At 43.0% G+C, this 23,373-nt stretch overlaps 1 protein-coding gene across 3 annotated transcripts in view; it reads left to right on the forward strand.

Annotated features, from left to right (window-relative positions):
• PTPRM (protein tyrosine phosphatase receptor type M) overlaps nt 1–23,373 on the forward strand; it is a 752,167-nt gene that overhangs the window by 274,498 nt on the left and 454,296 nt on the right. For all 3 annotated transcript variants that reach the window (XM_082853409.1, XM_082853410.1, XM_082853411.1), the window contains exons 3-4: nt 1,616–1,887; nt 21,174–21,252. In XM_082853409.1, coding sequence (XP_082709535.1) covers nt 1,616–1,887; nt 21,174–21,252 — 351 coding nt within the window. The remainder of the gene's footprint in view (nt 1–1,615; nt 1,888–21,173; nt 21,253–23,373) is intronic.

Here is a 23,373-nt window from a genome sequence, read left to right on the forward strand (position 1 = left end):
AACATTTTGATTTACCTTTCTTTGTGTGATATATAAAATTCATATATTTATTTTAGTTGCTATTTCTGGTGATCTTAGGCATGGAGAAAGTCCAAGTGACCTTTCCCGAGGTCAGGGTATCTGGGAAGCTTGAATCCATCTGGAAACTCTTCAGCACTCACGGGTGGGTTAGTGCCCTGGATGAAAAGTTGAAAACAAGGAGCTCACAGAGACTTCTGTGAACGACTGTCCCCCATGGGCACAGCCATTGATCGGTAAACTCCGTCATCCCCCCATTATGAGAACACCCCTAGTTGAGGAGAAGCCAGTTGTGACAGTAGTTGGGGGGATGGGTGCTGAGCTGCAAGAAAATCATGTTATATTGATGACAAGGAGTATCATCAGGCCAATTTTCTAAGATTCCACAAACCAGGACAATCTGTTCCCTTTCTCTAGATTATATGAGAATCTCAGAGTGTCTGCAATTACTCAGTGGTGGCACCATTGTAGAACAGTGTTGTTTAGGGATGATGGAAAAGTTCAATATCTGTGCAGCCCAGTATGGTAGCAACTGGCCCCATGTGGCTATTGAGCGCTTGAAATGTGGTTCCTGGGGCTGAGGACCTACACTTTCAATATTACAGAACTTTTTTTTTTTTGTCCAAGTGCTGAATTTTTTTTAATTCATCTCTTTTTTTTTTATTGAAGTCTACTTGATTTACAGTGTTGTGTTAATTTCTGCTATACAGCAAAGCGGCTCAGTTATCCATATGTATATTCTTTTTCATATTCTTTTCCATGATGGTTTATCCCAGGATTTTGAATATAGTTTCCTGTGCTATACAGTAGGACTTTGTTGTTATCCATTCCATATGTAATAATTTTCATCTACCAACCCCAAGTTCCCAGTCCAACCCTCCTCCATATGCTCCAGCAATTCCACTCCTGGGCATATATCCAGACAAAACTACAATTCAAAAAATACATGCACCCCTATGTTCATAGTAGCACTATTCACAATAGCCAAGACATGGAAACAACCTAAATATCCATTGACAGATGAATAAAGAAGATGTGTTGTATATATAATAATATATTTTATATATATACACACACACACACAACACACACACACACACACACACACACACACACACTCACACAATGGAATATTACTCAGCCATAAAAAAGAACAAAATAATGGCATTTGAAGCTACATGGATGGACCTAGAGATTATCATACTAAGTGAAGTAAGTCAGAAAGACAAAGACAAATACCATGTGATATCACTTATATGTGGAATCTAAACTATGACTCAATATTATAGAATTTTAATTAGTTAAAAAAAAACCTCCATGTGGCTAGTGACCACCAGATCGACCAGTGCAGATCTGCAAACCATGCATATACCTATTATTTAGGAAACTAATTGCAGTGACATCAAGGGAATTTGCCATCCCCACTGACCTTGAGAGCACTTTGGGGATGAAAAGGTGTGAAAGAGGTGGGACTTTCAAAGCCAAGGTCAGATGTGTGGAACTGCAGTGTCGACCCATGGAAATGATGGTGACTTTTCAGGTACGAGCAGGAAGTAGTGTTTCCGGTTGTGACCGTCCTTTGATTTTCTTTTCGCAGGCTCCTTCATGTTGGTGAACACGTCTGGGAGATCTGAGGGACAGAGAGCCCACCTCCTCTTACCTCAGCTCAAAGAAAATGACACCCACTGCATTGATTTTCACTACTTTGTATCCAGCAAGAGTAATTCTGCTCCCGGGTTACTCAATGTCTACGTGAAGGTCAATAACGGACCTTTGGGGAACCCTATTTGGAATATATCTGGAGACCCAAACCGTACATGGAACAGGGCAGAGCTGGCCATCAGTACTTTCTGGCCTAACTTTTATCAGGTATGCCCTTTATTTTTCATTTCCTGTTTTGATGCATCCTCTAACTTCTGAAAATATAAATCAGTTTTATATTAGTCTAATCAGAGACTGTATTAGAAGTGTTGGTATTTTTAGACCAAGGTGAGGAAAGCTTATGCTCGTGGATAGGGAGTGTATTAAGGCTTTGTTTTTACATTACTTAGAGAAATGAGTAAAATGCACCATTCAAACTTGTTTATTTATATATCTATTTAAGAAAATAAAAGCAGCCCCCTGCAGCAGGGCAGGAAATGCTGTCTGCAAGGATGTTTTACTTTCTATGTTAAGTAGCCACATCTGACCCAGGGAGACAGAGCACTTGATGGGAGAAGTAAAAGTCTCTTCTTCCATGAGTGGATCTCAGGAATCATGGGCCATTAGGAAGTGAGCCGTAGTGGAGGTCAGCTGGTGAGATGCAGGGCCCTGCTCCCACCCCATCAGCAATGGGAAGAAAATGGCATGTAGACCGAGTCCTTGTCATGGAGGAGCTGCTCTGTGGGATGTACTGTTGGGACCACATTGCCCACCTGGAGTGGGCACTTAAAGGAAATGAAGGGTGCAGGCCAGAAGCAATTAGAAAGTGGTACCAAGGAGGTCCCGCTGGTCTCTCCGTCCTCTCGGAGAGGGCCTGTGCCCCAAGAGCATCCCGACTTGGTGTCAAAGGTGGGAAATTAGTGACGGTGGGGTTCTGTGTGCTTTCTCCTTTTGTCCATAGCCTCTTTGAAAATAACTTCACATTAAGAACTCAATTACTTTCAAGCTAAGAGGGTGCATTAAGAGAATTGCAGTATTTTGATTTTCTCCTTCTTAATTCCTTTGGCTTACTCGGAAGCCAACGGGGACATGTATCCAAGATCATCTCTCATGGTTAATTGAGGTGCTTGGCTAGACCCAGGGAGGAGAGACTGAGTCTTCTCAAGGGCCGCTTGTCATCTGAGCGGCATGATCGGCGCCCAGGAACCCACTCTGCAGGCTTGGTGTTTATTAGGGAAGATTTATCAATCCCAGTTCCTCTATCCCTGGGTTTGATCATGGTAATAAATGGGCTGTAAATTCTGTGCTGTTTTTTTTTTTTTTTACATCTTTATTGGAGTATAATTGCTTTACAATGGTGTGTTAGTTTCTGCTCTATAACAAAGTGAATCAGTTATACATATACATATGTTCTCATATCTCTTCCCTCTTGCGTCTCCCTCCCTCCCACCCTCCCTATCCCACCCCTCCAGGCGGTCACAAAGCACCCAGCTGATCTCCCTGTGCTAAGCGGCTGCTTCCCACTAACTATCTATTTTACGTTTGGTAGTGTATATATGTCCATGCCACTCTCTCACTTTGTCACAGCTCACCCTTCCCCCTCCCCATATCCTCAAGTCCATTTTCTAGTAGTTCTGTGTCTTTATTCCTGCCTTACCCCTAGGTTCTTCAGGACATTTTTTTCCTTAAATTCCATATATATGTGTTAGCATACGGTATTTGTCTTTCTCTTTCTGACTTACTTCACTCTGTATGACAGACTCTAGGTCCATCCACCTCACTACAAGTAACTCAATTTCATTTCTTTTTATGGCTGAGTAATATTCCATTGTATATATGTGCCACATCTTCTTTATCCATTCATCCGATGATCGGCACTTAGGTTGTTTCCATCTCCTGGCTATTGTAAATAGAGCTGCAATGAACATTTTGGTACATGACTCTTTTTGAATTATGGTTTTCTCAGGGTATATGCCCAGTAGTGGGATTGCTGGGTCATATGGTAGTTCTATTTGTAGTTTTTTAAGGAACCCCCATACTGTTCTCCATAGTGGCTGTACCAATTCACATTCCCACCAGCAGTGCAAGAGTGTTCCCTTTTCAGGCTTCCCTGGTGGCGCAGTGGTTGAGTGTCTGCTTGCCGATGCAGGGGACATGGGTTCGTGCCCCAGTCTCGGAAGATACCACATGCCGCGGAGCGGCTGGGCCCATGGGCCATGTCTGCCGAGCCTGCGCGTCCGGAGCCTGTGCTCCACAACGGGAGAGGCCACAACAGTGAGAGGCCCGCGTACCGCAAAATTAAATAAATAAATAAAATAAAATTAACCAAGAGTGTTCCCTTTTCTCCACACCCTCTCCAACATTTATTGTTTCTAGATTTTTTGATGATGGCCATTCTGACTGGTGTGAGATGATATTTCATTGTAGTTTTGATTTGCATTTCTCTAATGATTAATGATGTTGAGGATTCTTTCATGTGTTTGTTGACAGTCTGTATATCTTCTTTGGAGAAATGTCTGTTTAGGTCTTCTGCCCATTTTGGGATTGGGTTGTTTGTTTTTTTGTTATTGAGCTGCATGAGCTGCTTATAAATTTTGGAGATTAATCCTTTGTCAGTTGCTTCATTTGCAAATATTTTCTCCCATTCTGAGAGTTGTCTTTTGGTCTTGTTTATGGTTTCCTTTGCTGTGCAAAAGCTTTGAAGTTTCATTAGGTCCCATTTGTTTATTTTTGTTTTTATTTCCATTTCTCTAGGAGGTGGGTCAAAAAGAATCTTGCTGTGATTTATATCATAGAGTGTTCTGCCTTTGTTTTCCTCTAAGAGTTTGATAGTTTCTGGCCTTACATTTAGGTCATTAATCCATTTTGAGTTTCTTTTTTTTTTTTCTTGGTACGTGGGCCTCCCACCACTGTGGCCTCTCCTGCTGCGGAGCACGGGCTCCAGACGTGCAGGCTCAGCAGCCATGGCCCACGGGCCCAGCCGCTGCACGGCACGTGGCATCCTCCCGGACCAGGGCACGAAATCGTGTCCCCTGCATTGGCAGGCGGACTCCCAACCACTGCGCCACCACGGAAGCCCTTGAGCTTATTTTTGTGTATGGTGTTAGGGAGTGTTCTAATCTCATACTTTTACATGTACCTGTCCAGTTTTCCACGCACCACTTATTGAAGAGGCTGTCCTTTCTCCACTGTGCTTGTTTTATCTTTGTGCCCTCGTACCTGCAACAATTTCTGGTATTTAAATGTCTCTTGAATGGAAATTAAGGGGTAGTAAAAGCTGTGTTAGCACACGTGTAAATTGTTAAAATCCTTTTAGAGTGCACTTGGGCAATACATTCTAAAAGTGTTAAATATTTAAATAAGTCTAATTTTAGCAGTCTACTGTTAGGAGTTCATCCTAAGGAAATAATGAATAGTGGTAGCAAACAGTTAGCTACAAGCTTATTCACGGCAGTGTATTTATAATAATGAAACACCAGGAGCAGTGTTACATTTCTTTCAATAGAGGATGAGTTCATCTATGCTACCTCAATACAAAAATTCATTTTGCAACCGTTAAGAATAACGTTATGAAAGATCATTTCATGATGTTATCTCAGCTTATTTTCTTAAGTGGGTAAAACTGGTAAAAAATCGTAAAGTAGTATGTTAAATTCAATTTTAAATTAAATATATGTACAAATATGTATTAATTATACATTAATATGTATTAATAATATTAATATGTATTATAGTGTATCAATATATATTAATATGAATTAATTATATATAAACACCTATAATATTAATATGTATTAATTATATATAAATACATATATAATTAAACTATATGGTGAAATAAATATATTAAGTAGTATCTCCCCAGCTAGTGACTTGAATTTTTTCTTTCTGTCATCTGTCATATTCTAAATTTTCCCCAATGTACATGTGCTGTTTTTATGTATAAAACAAAAAAAAAGAGTTAAAAAGTAGTTTTTCTTGCAGAGGGAAAATGCTCTACTTACTGAATATCCTTCTTTTTTATAAATATATTGATAACCAATCAGGGTATAATTCAAAAATATGGCCTTTGGGACAAAGTTTCTTCTTTTGTAGGATTAAAATGGAAGCAAGGGAAGTGGGTTTGGCTAAGGCAGGCTTCATAAGGCTGTGTATGATGGACTAGGCTAAGAGGCTGAGTGTTTTTAGAAAGTTCTTTTGGAGGGGACCTTCCCACAGTAGAGAAGGCCTAGCTAGTTCCCCTCTGGAACCTGCAGTGGACTCTTCCTTGGTCTCCAGGCATCTAGACAAGATCAGAAGGTCTGTCCTGCTCACCTTTGCCCTGATCTTCTTCTCTTTCCCTTCAGCAATGCACACCCAAAACCTCTAGGAGTGAGCCCTTGTGGGGCTCCACGGCTGCCAGAGGCTGGTGCATTCATTTAGTTTTGACACTGGCTACAATCCAGATCTTAAATTTTTGTTTTGCCTTTGTCTTAGTCAGCTTGAGCTGCTGTGACAAAAAGAAAAACAAAAGCCCACAATCTGGGTGGCTTAAACAACAAACCTTTATTTCTCAGCTCTGGAGTCGGAAAAGTCCAAAATAAGGGGCCCTCAGATTCCGTTATTGTTAAGGGCCCCCTTCCTGGCTTATGGAGGCCATGTTCTGGTCTTCTTGTGTGTGCTCAGATGACCTCCCCATGTGTGCAGCAGAGAGAGCCCTGGTCTCTCTTCCTCTTCTTATAAGGGCACTAATCCCATTATGGAGCTCCACCCTCATTGCCTCAGCTAAGCATAATCACCTCTCTGATGCTCCATCTCCCAATTCTATCACTTTGGGAGTTGGGGCTTCAACACATGAATTTGAAAGGGACACAGCACTCAGCCCGTAATAGCCTTGAACACACCTGGCTCAGACAGTCAGAACTAAAGGAATGATTTAATTTATCAACAGTCTCAGGAGATCGGCCTTTAAAAGGAATTATCAAACTACAGTTGGCCCTTGAATAGTGTGGAGCTTAAGGGTGCTGACCCCCCAACACACACACAATTGAAAATCCATATGTAACTTTTGACTCCGCCCAGACTTAACCACTGATAGCCCACTGTTGACCAGAATCCTCACCGATAACATGAAAAGTCAATTAGCACATAATCTGTGTGTTATGTGTATTATATACTATATTCTTACAGTAAAATAAGCTAAAGAAGAGAAAATGTTATTAAGAAAGAGAAAATACATTTATGGTACTGTACTGTATTTATTGATACATTAAGTTTACATCATCTGTTTAGAAGATGAATCACGTGTCAGTACCTGCATCAATAGTGTCTTATATGATACAAACACCATAGATGTTATATGTATTACTAACACTAGATAACAATAATGAAAAGATAATGTGAAAAGTAAACTCATTATTTACAGTTGTGACAATTCATGCATCGATAACGAAGAAGCAGCAATGTGATTGGTTTACGGTCACCTCATGCAATCCATACAGTTGCTTTTTCGTAGCCTAGCCAATATACCAATGAACGAATTGTTATCAGATTTTTTTTTTTTTTTTTTTTTTGCGGTACGCGGGCCTCTCACTGTTGTGGCCTCCTCTCCCGTTGCGGAGCACAGGCTCCGGACGCGCAGGCTCAGCGGCCATGGCTCACGGGCCCAGCGGCTCCGCGGCATGTGGGATCTTCCCGGACCGGGGCATGAACCGCGTCCCCTGCGTCAGCAGGCGGACTCTCAACCGCTGCGCCACCAGCGAAGCCCCTTGAGCTCTTTTGAATAAAATATTTTGCCTTCCCAATTGTGAGCCTCTGACCCTCACCCCCAAACTCTCCTGCTCCTCACTGTGGCCTCTGTCACATTGCTGAGCACTACCTGCTTCACCGTATTCAGCTGGAATGTAGTTCTCATTATAGCTTTCTGGTTCACTGGGTGATTGTTAGTTTCATACTCTGGGTTTAAAGGTGGATTTGCAGAGATTCTTTAAACCAGTGTTGCTAAATGTTTAAGAACCTGGTGATCAAAGTTTGTTAAGCATCTGGCTCCACTGAAAATGCATTTGTTCATTTAATTCCCAAGGAGTCTAACCAAGCCTCAGCCTTTCACGTTTTAAAGGCATTGTTAAGGTTGTACTTCCCTCTTTTCTCCCCTTTATCTGCTGGGCAGTAAACATAGTGAAGTCATTACCCTAATAGTAACATAAACTATCAGATAAATGGCACTCAGTAGACGATACAAGAGAGATGTCAGCAGGAAATTTCCCAAATGCTGAGATAGACCTTAAAATCGCCATGTTAAGACTTGATGTTCCCAGTTGGCATGGGGAAAATACATTGTATCAACAGGTGGAGAGGAAGGAAAATACCTACCAATCCTATTTCCATCCTTGGCTCCAGATGTCAGCTGAACTGGAGGTGATCAGAAAAAAAGCTGGAAAAATCAGTTTTCCGTGTTCAGGCAGCACTGCCCTGGATGGGGGCTTCCCCGCTGCACCCGTGGGGCGAGCACACCTTTACTAAGGAAATGCCTGTCATATCCTGATGTTCGTAAAAACCTGACTTATGCAGGAGCCATCTGCTTTTAAATCCATTTCCCAGACAGATTTCTCCATCAGGAGTTTTGTACTAGCCTGAGGATGTGCTTCTGCTTTAGGTGACTATTATATTTCTAATTGCAAAATACACAAAATTATTTTTCTGGTATCACGTGTACATGCATGCCTGTGACATTTTCTTTTATGAGCATAGTTCATAAGAGTCAGTATCCAAATGATGCATTCTTAATATACAGATAGGCTGTTTCTGGGACCAAAAGCTGAGGACAAGATAATAGGACATGGACATTTAAAGGAGGTGATAACGTTTGAGAGACTCTCTCTCTCTGCACAGGGACTCTGCTTCCCCCAGACGTCCCACTAGTATTTAGGCTGCAAGATACATGACAGAGATCTAAAAAATTAATGTAGAGTGAGCACATGCTTGAAATACTAGTATATTAAAATATTTTATATTCATATAGTACTTTATATGATGCTTTTCACACTTTGTAAAGTAATTTTGATCTAATGAATTAAGATGGATGAGTTAAGTCTTAAAAGATTTCGTATTACAATATTGCTTGTAAATGAGCCGCATCATACTGCAGTAAAAGAACATACGCTTTGCATCAGACAGAACTGGATTTGAATACGAGCCCTGTTTACTTATAAGCTTGGGCAACTTAAATGTACTGAGCCTTCCTAATTACGGGACTAAATATAAAGACAGGGCAGGGTGTGGAGATGAATGGAAGAACACGTTTTGGATGTGCTGGCCTCTCAATAAATGGTGGTAGTTTGTGGAGGTTCAGATTTGTGGAAAACAGAAAAAAAGGGAAGCAGGTAATAGTCGAGTGCTTTCTCCTGCCAAGTCACTCCTTAAGTGTGTTTGGTGCGATGGCAGAAGGTATACAATGAAAAAGCGTTCTGGGAACAAATCCTTCAGTGAAACAGTGGATGAAACGGGATGAAGCAAGGGCTTTCCCGCCAGAACATTCTAGCATGTTAGCCCTGGAACTGCTATCCTGGTGCTCTGGACACTCTGCCTACACCTGGGGAGCAGGTGCTCTGGGCGGGCGGACCAGGAATGGGGGTGCTGGGCTGGGTTCCTTCTGTCTGTCCTGTACCTGATCCTCCCATGCTTTTGTCAAGAATGTCCATTTCTCCCTCATCTTTGGCTGCAAGATACTGAGTTGATTCTCTTCTTGGTCAGAGTCTGAGTCTTGTAAATTGTTGGATTTGGGGAGGTTTTCGGTGCAACCAAACACCACTGCACTGTGTACTTTGGATAAACATAGTGGGTTCTCTTGGGCACCTCTTTGTTTTTATAACCTTTCTGCTAACATGACCTAGATTAGCATGTGTAGAGTTTCAAAATGGTTCTTAGCAGAGTCAAGTGTTCTTGCCACTTTATGGAGCGTTTCCTATTTAAGGGAAAATAACATTCTACCGGTACACATCACAAGGGTAATCTGCATGGAATACAGCTAATTGCAGGTTAATTACTGTTCATTAACACATAAATCGTCAAGTATCTGGTGATTAACATGTATTTAATTACTTAATTAGTGTTTGTCCTAACTGCTGTGACGTAGAACCTGCCCCTCTGTTAGGTGGCAGCGTAAGTGCGGGCTCCCTGCTTTCACCAGGGCACCTGGGCTGTGACACCTGCTTCCTTTGATTTAGACACTGCCTTTTGCCATTTTAAGAATAGCACGTTCCTCTCACAAGCACCCTTTTACTTCATTGTGCCGATTAAAAAAAGATTTCACTTCGATTCTGTTTCTTCTCCCCTCCTCTCTCCTCTTGTCCACCTGCAAGTTTCCGAGGCCTCTGATGGACTCTTCTGGGTTCTTAACCCCACCTGCACCCAGAGACACCCCTGGAACCCCACACTCACTGCCTTTCTCCCTGCTTTTGGAGATAGTGATTCTGAGTCCTGTCGGAGGCCAGGAGGGCAGTGATCTTTAATACAAATGGTTGCTTTGAAAAGGAAAAAATGCACAGGCGGCCTTGAAATCCCTCCCCCAGGCCCCTCAGTAAAGGTGTTATGCCAGGCTGTGGGCGGTGACAAGAGGGATGGGAAGGTAAAGTCAGGGAAGATACTGGCCTTCTGGTTGCTCCAGAGCCTCCTGTAAAAACAAGTCCCTTAGAAGCACCGAAGGGCCTGACAGGAGAGGAGGCGTGGGTCCGTGCTCTCAGTTCTCCGTGCACTGAGCTTACCAAGGGGCCAGCACTTCGGGGAGGCGTGGATCCGTGCTCTCAGTTCTCCGTGCACTGAGCTTACCAAGGGGCCAGCACTTCGGGGAGGCGTGGGTCCGTGCTCTCAGTTCTCCGTGCACTGAGCTTACCAAGGGGCCAGCACTTCGGGGAGGCGTGGGTCCGTGCTCTCAGTTCTCCGTGCACTGAGCTTACCAAGGGGCCAGCACTTCGGGGAGGCGTGGGTCCGTGCTCTCAGTTCTCCGTGCACTGAGCTTACCAAGGGGCCAGCACTTCGGGGAGGCGTGGGTCCGTGCTCTCAGTTCTCCGTGCACTGAGCTTATCAAGGGGCCAGCACTTCGGGGAGGCTAAGCGAAGATTTACCCTTTACCTGTCTGCTGTCTTTCCTGGTGGACGAGGGGGTGAGGGAGTAGGAGATACTTGATCTTTCCCACCCCTTCCCATCACACTCCCTCCTGGACTCCTGTACGGCAGCCTCGCTTTCTTCGCTGGACTGGCCTTCAGCCCACTTATTTTATTAGAAGGTCACGTAAGCCACGCCGGGTGGCAGCAGCTCGGCAGGCATTTGCTGCCCAGGGACAGTGTTTAAGGTCTGCGTGGATGAGTGTTTTCCAGACTGTGCTCCAAGGAAGGTGAAAAGGCACCGGTCAACCAAATGGGAAGAAGCGCTGATTTATGCCAAGTAGAACACATTCTGTACTGCCAGGCCTTTCAGAGCCCGGGAGTGTTTCTGCATCTCCCTGGGTGACACATGGCAGGTGCAGGTGCCTAGCTGGAGCGTGCACGTCCGTTTGGCTTTAGCAGAGCTTCTCGAGTCCAGTATTCCCTGGAGCACCTTGGGAAATCCTGATATGTACTGATGGAAAAAGAGAACATTCCCTGACTCCATAAATTCCTTAGCTTATGGCCATGATTCCAAGTGCGTGACCATTGAATTGCTTCGTACCAAGTGCAAGACAATCGAATTGCTTCGTCCCTCTAGGAGGACACGGGAAATTAGATGTGGCAGTGAAATAGAACCCTGTCTCGAACAGGAAAGCTATTCTAAGCAGGTACTCCCGTCCTCAGCATTTTGTGCTTAAAAAAGATGAGTTTTAAGAAATCAGTGAGGACATATGAAGCTGTCACTCTACTACAGACTCAGAGCTGCATTTAGGAAGAAGCAGAGGGAGTCATGTGACAGTTTCGTATCTTCAAAGATAATATTTTAGATATTTATTTTGCAAAGCTTACCATGTCTCTGGGTTTCCTTCTCAGTTTCTATTTGTTATTTGATGATCAAGGACAAGTCCTTCTTCTGGGTGAACATCTTCCACTTCTCTGTGGTCTGTCACTTCTTGCTTCTGAGCACTTTTCCTTATCACTTTCCTATTTTTTTCCCTCTGCCTTAATTTTCTTACATATCCCATTTTATAGAATGGGCATTTGAGCCATGATTAGAAAAGATTGGAAAAGAACACTACTTCTTTTCAAAAGGGAAAGGGAAAACACAAAAGTGAAGAAAGTTGTGTTATTTACTGGTAGAAAAAATAGATGACATCATTTCAGAGTGTCCTAAATGGCAAGACAAAGCACTGATAATTAGCTTCATTTTGAATCTTATCCTTTGAATGCCTTTAACGGAGAGAAAGTAGGTTTTAACTTTACTTTGATAACATGTTCATGGGCTTCCCTGGTGACTTACTGGTTAAGAATCTGCCTGCCAATGCAGGGGACGTGGGTTCGAGCCCTGGTCTGGGAAGATCCCACATGCCCCAGAGCACCTAAGCCCCTGAGCCACAACTACTGAAGCCCGCGCACCTAGAGCCCGTGCTCCGCAACAAGAGAAGCCACGGCAATGAGAAGCCCGTGCAATGCAACGAAGAGTAGCCTCTGCTTGCTGTAACTAGAGAAAGCCCGCGCGTAGCAACATAGACCTAACACAGCCAAAAATAAATAAATAAAATAACAATGCTAAAAAGAAATGTGCATATAAACAAAGGTTTCAGTACTTCGTTCCTGATTTGGTAAGGTCTATCGTTTGTGGTTTTGCTTTGACTCTTCATCATTACAGAAACTTTTCTTTTCCTATGTTTTTGTTTTTTATTTAACTTATTTGGGAAAAAAAAATCAGGTTTTGTGAAGATGATCCACCTTAGCTTTTTATTTAAACCAAAACCAGAAAGGAGCTACAAGGCTCTGTGTGGGAGGACAGACAGATGCCACGGAATGCCCTTTGTTCTAGGGGACTGACAGTTTCCACCAGCCCATCTTCTGTGGGGAGTGTTTGTGTTGGTGAGATTATACCTTCGCTTTGCTTATACGTGGCAGGAAAAGTGGCAGCGTGGAAAGCTAATTTTGCTCCTCGCTAAAGCAGGGAACATTGGAGATGCTGCAGTGTTAAACTTCTTCCCGTCTCCTGTTTGGCAGACTCAGATCCAGGATGGCTTTCCATGAGCAAACAAAACAGCACTAGTGAGTGGTTTAACCAGTTGCTTCCTACCTGAAAGGCAGTGGCTTTTCCCCAAGGCTCCAAAGATGGTGGAGCTGCACCGTCTTGTCTCCTGAGATGTTGTTTGTTGAGTGGTTGAAAGAATATGGATTCTCTCTAGTCTACATGTCTTTACATCCCATGGCTGCCAGTAATATCTGGGAACTGAGAGCAAAAATGAGCATTGAGTCCTTCCAGCGACCAAGAACTTTGATAGAAGTGGGTCTCGGTGTGAATCCAAACACACGAACACAGTTTTGTTCTAAACATCACAGTGAACACCCAATGAGTAAACACTGGACTACTGCTTCTGGGGGACATAGGGCATTAGTCCTGTGTTGAGAGCCTGTGGTCACAAGACTTTCATCAACTGATCAATACCTAACCTTGGTTTATGTGTGTTTCTGTAAAGATGCCTTATTTAATGTGTATCATTGATTCTTAACAGTGAACTTGGCCCAGAGTGCTAGGCTTAGGCGTGAAGGAAGCTTATTTAACACACGTTTTCTCTGTAAGACACATCACAGCCTTCTTGCACTTGGCGATACCAGACAGCGTTTCAGCATTGCGCTGGGGGCCATCTTAAATAGCAGCATCGCCAATAAAAGGCACAAAAAGGTGAAAATGTGACACATTTAGATGAGGATAAGGACACTTGTTAGTGGCAGGAGAAGGGAAGCTGGAAGGCAGAGCTTCTCCCTGCCCGGCCTCTGCTGGGATGTGTGCGTCCGGCGACGCCAACCTTTGCCTCTCTGTCCACGTTCACAAGTGACCAAGAATGCTTTGCAGGTATTGATTTTGGGGTTTCGAAAAAACTAACGAGTAGACAAATTCAGAATCAGCAAATAATGAGGATTCATTTTATTTTCTGTTAAGCAAAATTTATCCCACTAAAAAAAAAGTGAGGTAAGATTAAATACTGTGTGATGACAAAATTATTCCAGAATACGGTAATTTGGCTCTGTGATTCCATCATACCCATCCCCCACTTCAGCTTTCAACTTTTCAAATAATCATAGCTTAGATTAGGCTAGAGAGCAAAGGCATTTTTCCTAAAAATGTATGTGTTTGGTAAAAACAAATAAAAACATTTAGCTGTAATCGAACTAATGCCAAAGGACATTGTGCAGAATGAGATCTGAGAGTCAGGTTGGAATACAAAAGGGTTATAAATTCTCAGTAGTTTAGCTTATTTATAGAGGATTTGCCTTCTAAATGAGCTGGATTTTCCTTCATTTTTTAATTTAATTTTTAAGACAGTGTTTTGAGGTCTATCAAGTAATTCGTGTCTATGGTTTTGTTTTGGTATATTGCAATTATGCTTTTAAAAATTGGTAATGATACTCCAATGCTACGTGGGCATTTAAAACACCACCCGTATATAAGAGCTGAAACAAGTCAAGCCAGGAGAGGGCTTTCTCCCTGTTATTGCTAGAGTTCAAGGCTCCCCCAGGAAGTGCAAAGCATATTGTATTTGGCTGAGACGAACTACTGCTATCCATGTGTGCTTTCTTGTTATCTAGAGTAATGGCAGCCTGTTGGTGAGCAAAGCAGGAAAGCTTCCTCTTAAAGCAGGAGGCTGGATAGTAAATATTTCAGGCTTTTCGGGCCAGATGGTCTCTGTGGGAGCAACTCCACTGTGCTGTGATTGTGTGAGAGTCGCTGTAGACAATCCGTAAATGAATAAGCGTGACTGCCTTCCAAGAAAGCTTTATTTTCCGACATGGAAATTTGAATTTCATCTACTTTTCATGTATCACAAAATCTTCTTCTTTTGATTTCCTCCTACCAGTGAAAACTGTAAAAACCATCCTTAGTTTGTGGGCCAGACAGAAACAGAGGTTGGGGCAGATTTGGTCCATTTGCTGTAGTTTGCTGACCCTTGTCTTAAAACTGGCATTGTTAAAACTGTGTCATATAACTGTCCCTTGCGTCTTTATTTCTAGGTCAAATAGATGATGACTACATTTCTTAGTTCAATCTGGAAGTGAAGAATTTAGAACATATGTACATCTATGCATTAAAAGTCATATATATTTGTGTTTGTGTATATATATGTGTGTGTATGCATGGTTATATATTATATATGTGTGTGTGTATGTGTATGTGCATACGTATATATCTATGTATTCTACATATATAGTCTCTCACACCTGCTAGATTAGGCAGTTGGGTAACATGAAAGAAGCCCAGACTTGGAAGTAAAATAGACCTAGAATTATACCCTGATTGCATGACCTCAGAAACATTCCTTAACCTTACTGAGTCTGCCTACTCATCCCTAAAGGGGAGTTAATATTATCTACCTCATATGGTTGACTGAGAAAAAATTAGATGATATGTACAAAATGTACCTGGGACATGGATGTATATGATAAATAAATGTTTTCTGAGTGATTCTTTTTTTTATAAAGAAAAGATTTGGTGTGTTTCCCTCAAGAGATCCAAGTCTCACGTCTAATGTAGATTTTCAGTATATTCTGTCCTGTTTGATAAAAATAAGCATGGCCACATCCCTAAATCAACTTTCACGCCTTTCTTTATTCTCTTTCCGGTGGTGCTGTTGGTGGCCTTGTGTTACTGTTTGCTGTGACCTCAATGTTTTTGTTCTTGGATGCAGGCATCTTTAGACGTGCCCCTGACTGCCACCCCCATCCCCGCCCTGGGCTCTGCATACCCGTGTTATAATTCCCCTAGAGCAATATCTGTCCTTTCAATAGAGTAGTCCGTTATTTGACAGAAAGAGACAAAACTGTTTCTGCTTCTGAAACTTTCTTGGTAAGGGCACTGGCTAGAAAATAGTACAAAATGGAAAACTTGCCAGACAGCAAGAGTTCATGACAAGGAAACCTTTTCAGGGGGTGCTTAAATCTGTTCTTAAGGAACCTATTTAAGACAGGCCTCATCCTTTGAACTGCATGTTTTAACCCTGTTGTTTGTTAGGAAAAAAAGTCGATTTCTTAATGGTCAGGTGGTAGGTAAATTCAAGATAGTCGTCAACCTATGATTGTCCCACAGCACCTAAATTCAGATATCTTCATTTAATCACATTTACTTCAAAGTAGCAAACATTCAGTGCAAATCATACCCAGTTTATAGTCGTGGTTTGTGTTGAAACATTTATATCCTAAATTATAAACTTGATGAAAAAACTAACAAAACTTGTACTCATAAGTCCCTTAATTGAAATGAACTTCTAAGAAAGAGCTGGAAAGTGACCTTTTAAAAAACATGCTTCAGGGGCTTCCCTGGTGGCGCAGTGGTTGAGAGTCCGCCTGCCGATGCAGGGGACACGGGTTCGTGCCCCGGTCCGGGAAGATCCCACATGCCGCAGAGCGACTGGGCCCGTGATCCATGGCCGCTGAGCCTGTGCGTCCGGAGCCTGTGCTCTGCAACGGGAGAGGCCACAACAGTGAGAGGCCCGCGTACTGCAAAAAAAAAAAAAAAAAAAGTGCTTCAATTTTTTGGAAAGAAACATTGAAGTGATTGCTTCAAACTTGCAACACATTATGCACCTTCTGTTGTTTAAAACCTAAGGTGTCATACTAAGTTTTTATTTATCTATTTTATAGAAATCTACATGTCTGTGCATCTGTGTGCAAGTGTATAGACACAGACCCATAAACATATCTATAAAGATTGTTTTCCTCTTTTTGTCCCTGCAGTTAGCTGTAAGTCAGTGCTGGAACCTGCCAAGTTCAGAAGTTTGCTTCAGAAGTTTCCAGTTAAAGGAAAGGGCCAGTCCATTGGTCTCCAGTGTATCTGTAATCAGACTCTGGCTTTCTTTGCTTCTTGGTATTCCAGCTGGAAGACTGAGAGCAGCAAAGTTTCAGGTGTAAACTTATGTTCACTTCTTTGGTTGTGGCCTCACTGGCGAGTCATCTTGCTGGGAAATTTGGGGAATTGGCTTCTTGCTGAGTCTTGCTCTGGCTCTAGCCTGGCTGAGATGCTGGGTAAGTGCTTGCTCAGGCATCTGTGGGTTTGCACTTAGCAGGCTGAGAACTGGGCTGGAGGTAGTGTTGGGTGTATCACGGGCATCCTGGCTGGTTAACAAAGGAGGAGGGGAAGGTTCATGGTCCGACGAGCTCCATACTGTTCCCATCTGTCATTTGGCTGTTCTTGTCTCCCTTCTGTTCTTTCATTGTTACTTATTTTTTCTCCAACTAAAGCTTATATTTCATAAAATTGTCTAATTTTTTGATGCCCCCCCCAGAGCATGTAGTAAATATTTGGACAATAAGGCTCAGAATCTTTGGGCATAAAACTTTTTTTTTTTTTTTTGCGGTACACGGGCCTCTCACTGCTGTGGCCTCTCCCGTTGCGGAGCACAGGCTCCGGACGCGCAGGCCCAGCGGCCTTGGCTCACTGGCCCAGTCGCTCCGTGGCATGTGGGATCCTCCCGGACCAGGGCACGAACCCGTGTCCCCTGCATCGGCAGGCGGACTCTCAAGCACTGCGGCACCAGGGAAGCCCTCTGGGCATAAAACTTTTGAGGGTTCTAAGTTCTCTTAATGTGATGGATGAAAAAACAGATTCAGAGGTTTTAACCTGGCTTTTCTAGTGTCTAATTCCTTCCCCCCCTTCCTTTCTCTCTCCTTTTCCATCGTAGGGCCATGGCCTTGTGTTGGATTCAATTAAATAGGGTGCATTAAATTTGCACGTGTCAACTTTTAAAAACAGATCCACATAGGCATGCTTTCTGTATGTACATTATATTCTAAGAGTTAACGCATCCCTTTAAAAATGAGGATTATTCCATTTTTATGAGAAGCTTCAGCCCTTGTAGTTGATAAAGGAAAAAATATAACTTTTGGTAAGAAGAAGGACAAACCTGCTGAGGAAAGGGATCTTCATCTATTCCGTTCATGATGTACTCCAAGCGCCTGGAGTAGAGAGATGCTTGGTGGAGACTTGAACTGGATGAATGAATGTATAAGAGGGAGGGAAGAAGGCAGGGAAGATGCATGAACTTCTGGGTTTGGCTCTCAAAGTACCCTTTTCGTGGCCAGAGTGATGGCGTTCTTGGGTCACTGGTGGTGCTGGGCATCAGTCTGTGCTGTGGCCACTCTGACCAGAGCATCTGGCCGGTTCCTGCTCTGCCTGCAGATGCTGCTCCTCCCGGGCAGGATCTGGCCGTTTCCCGGGAGCCCTGTCTGGAGAGCCCTGGGAAGGCTTTTTCCTCCACTCGTTCTCAGTGTCCATCTGCTTTTTGCCCCTCAGTTGTCCTGTCTCAGACTTCAGTAGAGAGAGAAGCTAGCAAGCTCCCATTGCAGGAATATCTGTGCATCTCTTCCTTTCTCTGTACTATCAGTGAAAAATATGTATATTAACCTCCTAAACAGGAGCAAGTTTCATTTCATTTCTGTTCTCCTGCTGGGCCCCTCCTCCCCCTGTGTGTTTTGTATTTCAGCTTGGTGGCATCCTGGCACAGGGACGTCTAGGATAGCAGGTGTTTCTGGGATGACTTCTATCTGGGAAGCCCCCGAGCTTTTCCACTGGGGGTCCTGCTCATTGCTTCCTCCATGCTTGCATCCATCACACAAACATAAATAATGCAGTCCTTTGGTTGCAGTGTTCATTCAGGCAACGGGCAGTAGTGATAATGCCACGATATTTGGAATCAGAAAGATTGGGATTTTAAGTTACACCCGCCATAGACGCATCGCATGTTTTTGGACCATTACTTTGTATCTAAATCTCTTTGTTCTTGAAATATTGAATCCTTGAAGAATCTCTTCATGTGAAATAATAAATAAGACAGTGGAGTAATATCTGCCCAGGGTATGTAACATATTATGTGTGTAGTAAATGGTCACTTATAATTACTTTTTTTAAATTGAAACTTTTATGGAGATAATTGTGGAGTCAGATGCAGGAGTAAAAAATAATACAGATTCCTATGTACACTTCACCCAGTTTCTTCTGATGGTAACACTTGGCAAACCTCAAGTAAAATGTCACAATGACATTGTTAAAATCTAGAGCTTTTTCAGAGTTCCCCAGTTTTACTTGTACTTGTGTATGCATGTGGGGGTATTTCCTGCTATATAATGTTTTCACTGTTTTATTGTGATAAAATACAAATCACTTAAAATGTATCATCTTAACCATCTTTAAGTGCACGGTTCAGGGGTATTAAATACATTCATAATCCTGTGGAACCATCACCACCCTTCACCTCCAGAACTCTTTCGTCTTGTAAAACTGAAACTCTGCACCCATAAAACAATAACTTCCCAGCCTCTCCGCCCAGCCACAGGCAGCCACCATTCTCTTTTCTGTCTCTATGAATTTACTACTCTGGGTATTGCCCTTCTAGGACTGACTTATTTCACTGAGCGTCATGTTTTCCAGGTTCATCCGTATCATAGCACGTGTCAGAATTGTTTTTGTCCTTCTTAAGACTGAATAACATTCCGTAGTATGTATAGACCGCATTGTGCTTATCCACTTATCCATCAGTGGACACTTGGGTTCCTTCCGCGCTGTTGTGACTGACGCTGCTACGAGCTGTACGATTTTATTACCTGGGTAGGTTTGCGCCTCCATCACCACAGTCCAGACCTCAGCACTTCCAGCATCACAAGGATTGCTCCTGTTGTTCTTTTGTAACCACACCCATCTCCCTCCTGTTCCTTCTCCCTCCATCCCTGAGCCCAGGCAACCACTCATCTGTCCTCCATTTCTAAAATGTTGGCATTACATGATGCTACGTAAATGGAATCAAATAGCGTGTAATCTTTCATGATGGGCTTTTTCACTCAGCACAGTTCTCTGGAGATTCATCCAAGTCAGGTGTGTCCACACTATGGAAGTACCACTGTCGGTTTAATCATTTACCATTTGAACAGCATCTAGACTGTTTCCAGTTTCTGGCTGTCATAAATAAAAGCTTTTATAAACATTCGTGTGCAGGTTTTTAAAAAAAATTTTTATTGGAGTATAGTTGATTTACAGTGTTGTGTTAGTATCAGGTGAACAGCAAAGTGAGTCAGTGATACATATATATATATATGCACTCATTTTTAGATTCTTTTCCCATGTAGGCCATTACAGAGCACTGAGTAGAGTTCCCTGCGCTATACAGTAGGTCCTTATTAGTTATCTAGTTTATATATAGTACTGTGTATAGGGATTGACATATGCAGGTTTTTATAGGAATGAAAATGTTCATTTCTCCAGTGGTGCAGTTGCTCGGTTGTGTGTTAGACGGACCCTCCTCATGTTGCACGAGCCGTGGTCTCCCTGGTGACACAGTTTCCTGCTGTGTAGAAATGGAGGTGAAAATAATGTCATGTGGACCTTTTATCATTAACACTAGCCTGACAACAGACACCTTTAGACAATCATGTTAAGAACATTGATAACTTTGTTACTGGTTCTTTTATCTCCTTTAGCCTCAATTTCTCTGAAGTGGCTCTACCATCTCAAAAATGTCATTCTGAGAACCTCAGAGCGTGTTGCCCTTCTTCTATTGCCCTGCTTCTCCCAGGACCAGACAGTCATAAAGCCCTCTTGATTTTGCCACTGCAGAGATTTTTATATCGTTCTTCTCCTAATTGATACTCTGCCATCTGAATTTCAGCTAGTATAGTCTCTTCTCTGTATTACTAATGTGCTGTGTTTCCTGGGATCTCCGAGCCGGGTCACAGCTGACCTTTATAGCTGCAGATCGCAGTCTCCTCTTCATGGCCACTGTCATGTCCACCTCAGGGCCTTTGCACCTGCCCCGGAAGGTGCCTTATCCTCTTCACACCGTTAGCTCATTCATCTTCAGCTCTCAGCTCAAACGCCTCTTCCTCATGGGAGGCCATCTGGTATATGTTCTTCTAGTATCCTGTCCTCTTCTTTCATAATATGTTTAAAATTTTAATTGTATATATTAGTTGTATAAAACCTAGGGCCCCACGTGGTTCAGTCTGGTGCTAGAGTTTCCTCAAAGAAGTTGACCAGAAGATATGTCATCTTAAAGCAATTTAAATCTTATCGCCTCTGGAAAATGACTCAGCCTCTGTCTTCCACGTATCAGTTCTTAACCATGGTACCCTGCCCCACTTTTATGAGGTGAGTCCTTGAGGTACAGTGCTGTCTGACCCACCGCCGTTCATGTCCCTGAAAACTGGGTTTGAGTCTTGTTGTTTTTGTAGTTTTAGAACCCGGAACACTGGCTGGCGGATATTGGGTGTTCCATTAATATTTTTGGAAAACATCAATGAATGGTTGAAACTACATATCTTATATATAGGAAATATTTGGTAAAAGTTGACAAAATGAGTGAATAATGAACACCTTTCTTAACTTTCCAGGTGATTTTTGAAGTCGTAACTTCTGGACATCAAGGCTACCTCGCCATTGATGAAGTGAAGGTGTTAGGACATCCATGTAGTAAGTTACCTCAGCTTCTAATCATCCGGGGACATGGTTGGGGGTGTATTTATGTCATGGATAAGAGAAGGCACTAAAACCTGGGGGAGGCCGTCCTACTCAAGAGAGTCCCTGATGGGCCTCTGGGTGGTGCTGTGCTAGCCCAGAAGTTCAAAAACATGTGCATCATGTGTGATGTCACTGTACATATCTAAATGTCTTTAAAGTGAAAATCGGGAATAAGGACTAAGGGAACATCCACATCCAACCCCAGCATAGAGCTTTGGGAGCTGAGCAAGCAAAAGTCTGCAGATGTGGGTGTCTGTGTGTGTGCTTAGGTGTACCAGCACGTGTGCTTGTGTGGGCACGTGCATATGTGTGTGCATGTGTGTGTCTGCATGTGTGCCTGTGCGCATGTGTGTATGTGCATGTTCTTGCATGCATGCGTGTGTGTGTGTGTGTACGTGCACTGAGTTTCCCATAATCACTACATGTTCATAGAAAGTAAGACAGTTATGTTTGCCTTTTGTAAATTGTGATGAAGGGTAGTGAACTGTACAAATTACTCTGTATTCTTTTTTTCCCCACTTAGCATTGTATTTAAGTCAATCCATGAGATTGTATCATACGAATATACTACATTCTATTTTTTCTTTTCCTCTACGAACATTTAGTCCCCCTCACCCCAGTTTTCCTCTATGACAAACACGGTTGCCGTGAACATCTGTGTGTGTGTGCGCGCCTCTGCATGCGGTGTGTGAGAGCTTGGGCGAGGTGTATTCTTCAAGGCAGAATTGCTGAGCGGTAGGGTAGAAACATTTTTAGTTTTGCTAGATGCTATGAAAAATGTCTGACCAGTTTATATGCCCACCAGCAATGCACGGACGTTTCATTTGCCCTATATCCTTGCCCCAAATTGATATTGTCAGACATTAAATCTTTGACCATCCCAGGGATGGCAGCCTGCTTTATGTTTTAGGATCCCTGGCATAAAAGAGAAATTGGCTCATTCAGACGATTCTAGATCTCTGCTGAAGGTCCCCACCCAAATTCATGAGAGAATGGTTATATCTACACTGATATTAGAAATACCATCACACGCAGGAGTGTCTGCTTTCACTGCATGGATTGAGAGATTGGCGCCATGATCACTCCCTGTGGTGGTTTCAGAGAAGCCTGGGTGGTTGGCATCTGATGGGCTCTCATGACACTGTTGTCTGATTCCATCCAGAGGGGTTCTCCTCTCTGAGATCTTTACCTGGTGCTCCAAGTTCAAGCTCAGCAGTCATCTCGTTCTTTACTAAGGCAGACGTTACTTTTGTAGCACGGCGCTTGGCCTTTTATTCTGTCAGCAAGACTGGCGAGTTCAAGAAGAATTTCTGCCCCTTTTTTTCTGAAAAGGCAAGAAAATGAACAATGCTGTCCCTAATGGGAACAGCAGGGCAAATTTAGGAAGCAGAATATAATTACCTGAGTTGGAACCTGGCCAAATTCTCAGAGTCATAGCCTCGGGCTTGGAAAAGCGATGAGATCTTCTAATGTGCATGAATATTCAGGGCCTCTGATTCACCTCTTACCGGGAGGTAAAAAGTCAGACGGTAATACTGTAGGCCTACTATGGGCTGAGCACTCCGTTTCCCAGAGCAAACCTCACCACAAGGCAGGTGTCCCTGCTGCCCTGGGTATAGGTGTGGTGGCCACTGGCCAACAAAATAGCTCCTCAGGTGTAGCCCCTCCCATCCCGCAGGATCCCAGTCATCGCCTTCAGTAAGAGAGAAAGACTTAATGCTTTTCCTTCTATCAGAGCCTTCCTGAAATATGTCACCTGCAGTTTTGTGCATTCTTTCCAATCCCAGCTGCCTGCAGCCATAGAAATGGAGTTTATGTCTCTCCTTTGGAGAATACCGGTGCTGATACTTAATTGGCTTTGCAAACTGCTGTTAGGAGATACAGAATCACAAAACAGGCTCTGTCCCAAGGTGATGGATGCTACAACAACGTGTTGAACTGTGAGCTCTAAATGGTTTTGATGATGGCCTTTCTGTAGTTGTTTTTTCCTGAATCGCTAAGTTTATGGGGAAAACATGCAAATAAAGATTTTAAAGAAAGCAGTCGTTTCGTCTTAAAATGGAAAGCTTTCTA

Source organism: Leucopleurus acutus (assembly GCF_964270905.1).
Source record: "Leucopleurus acutus genome assembly, chromosome: 13".
NCBI lineage: Eukaryota > Metazoa > Chordata > Mammalia > Artiodactyla > Delphinidae > Leucopleurus > Leucopleurus acutus.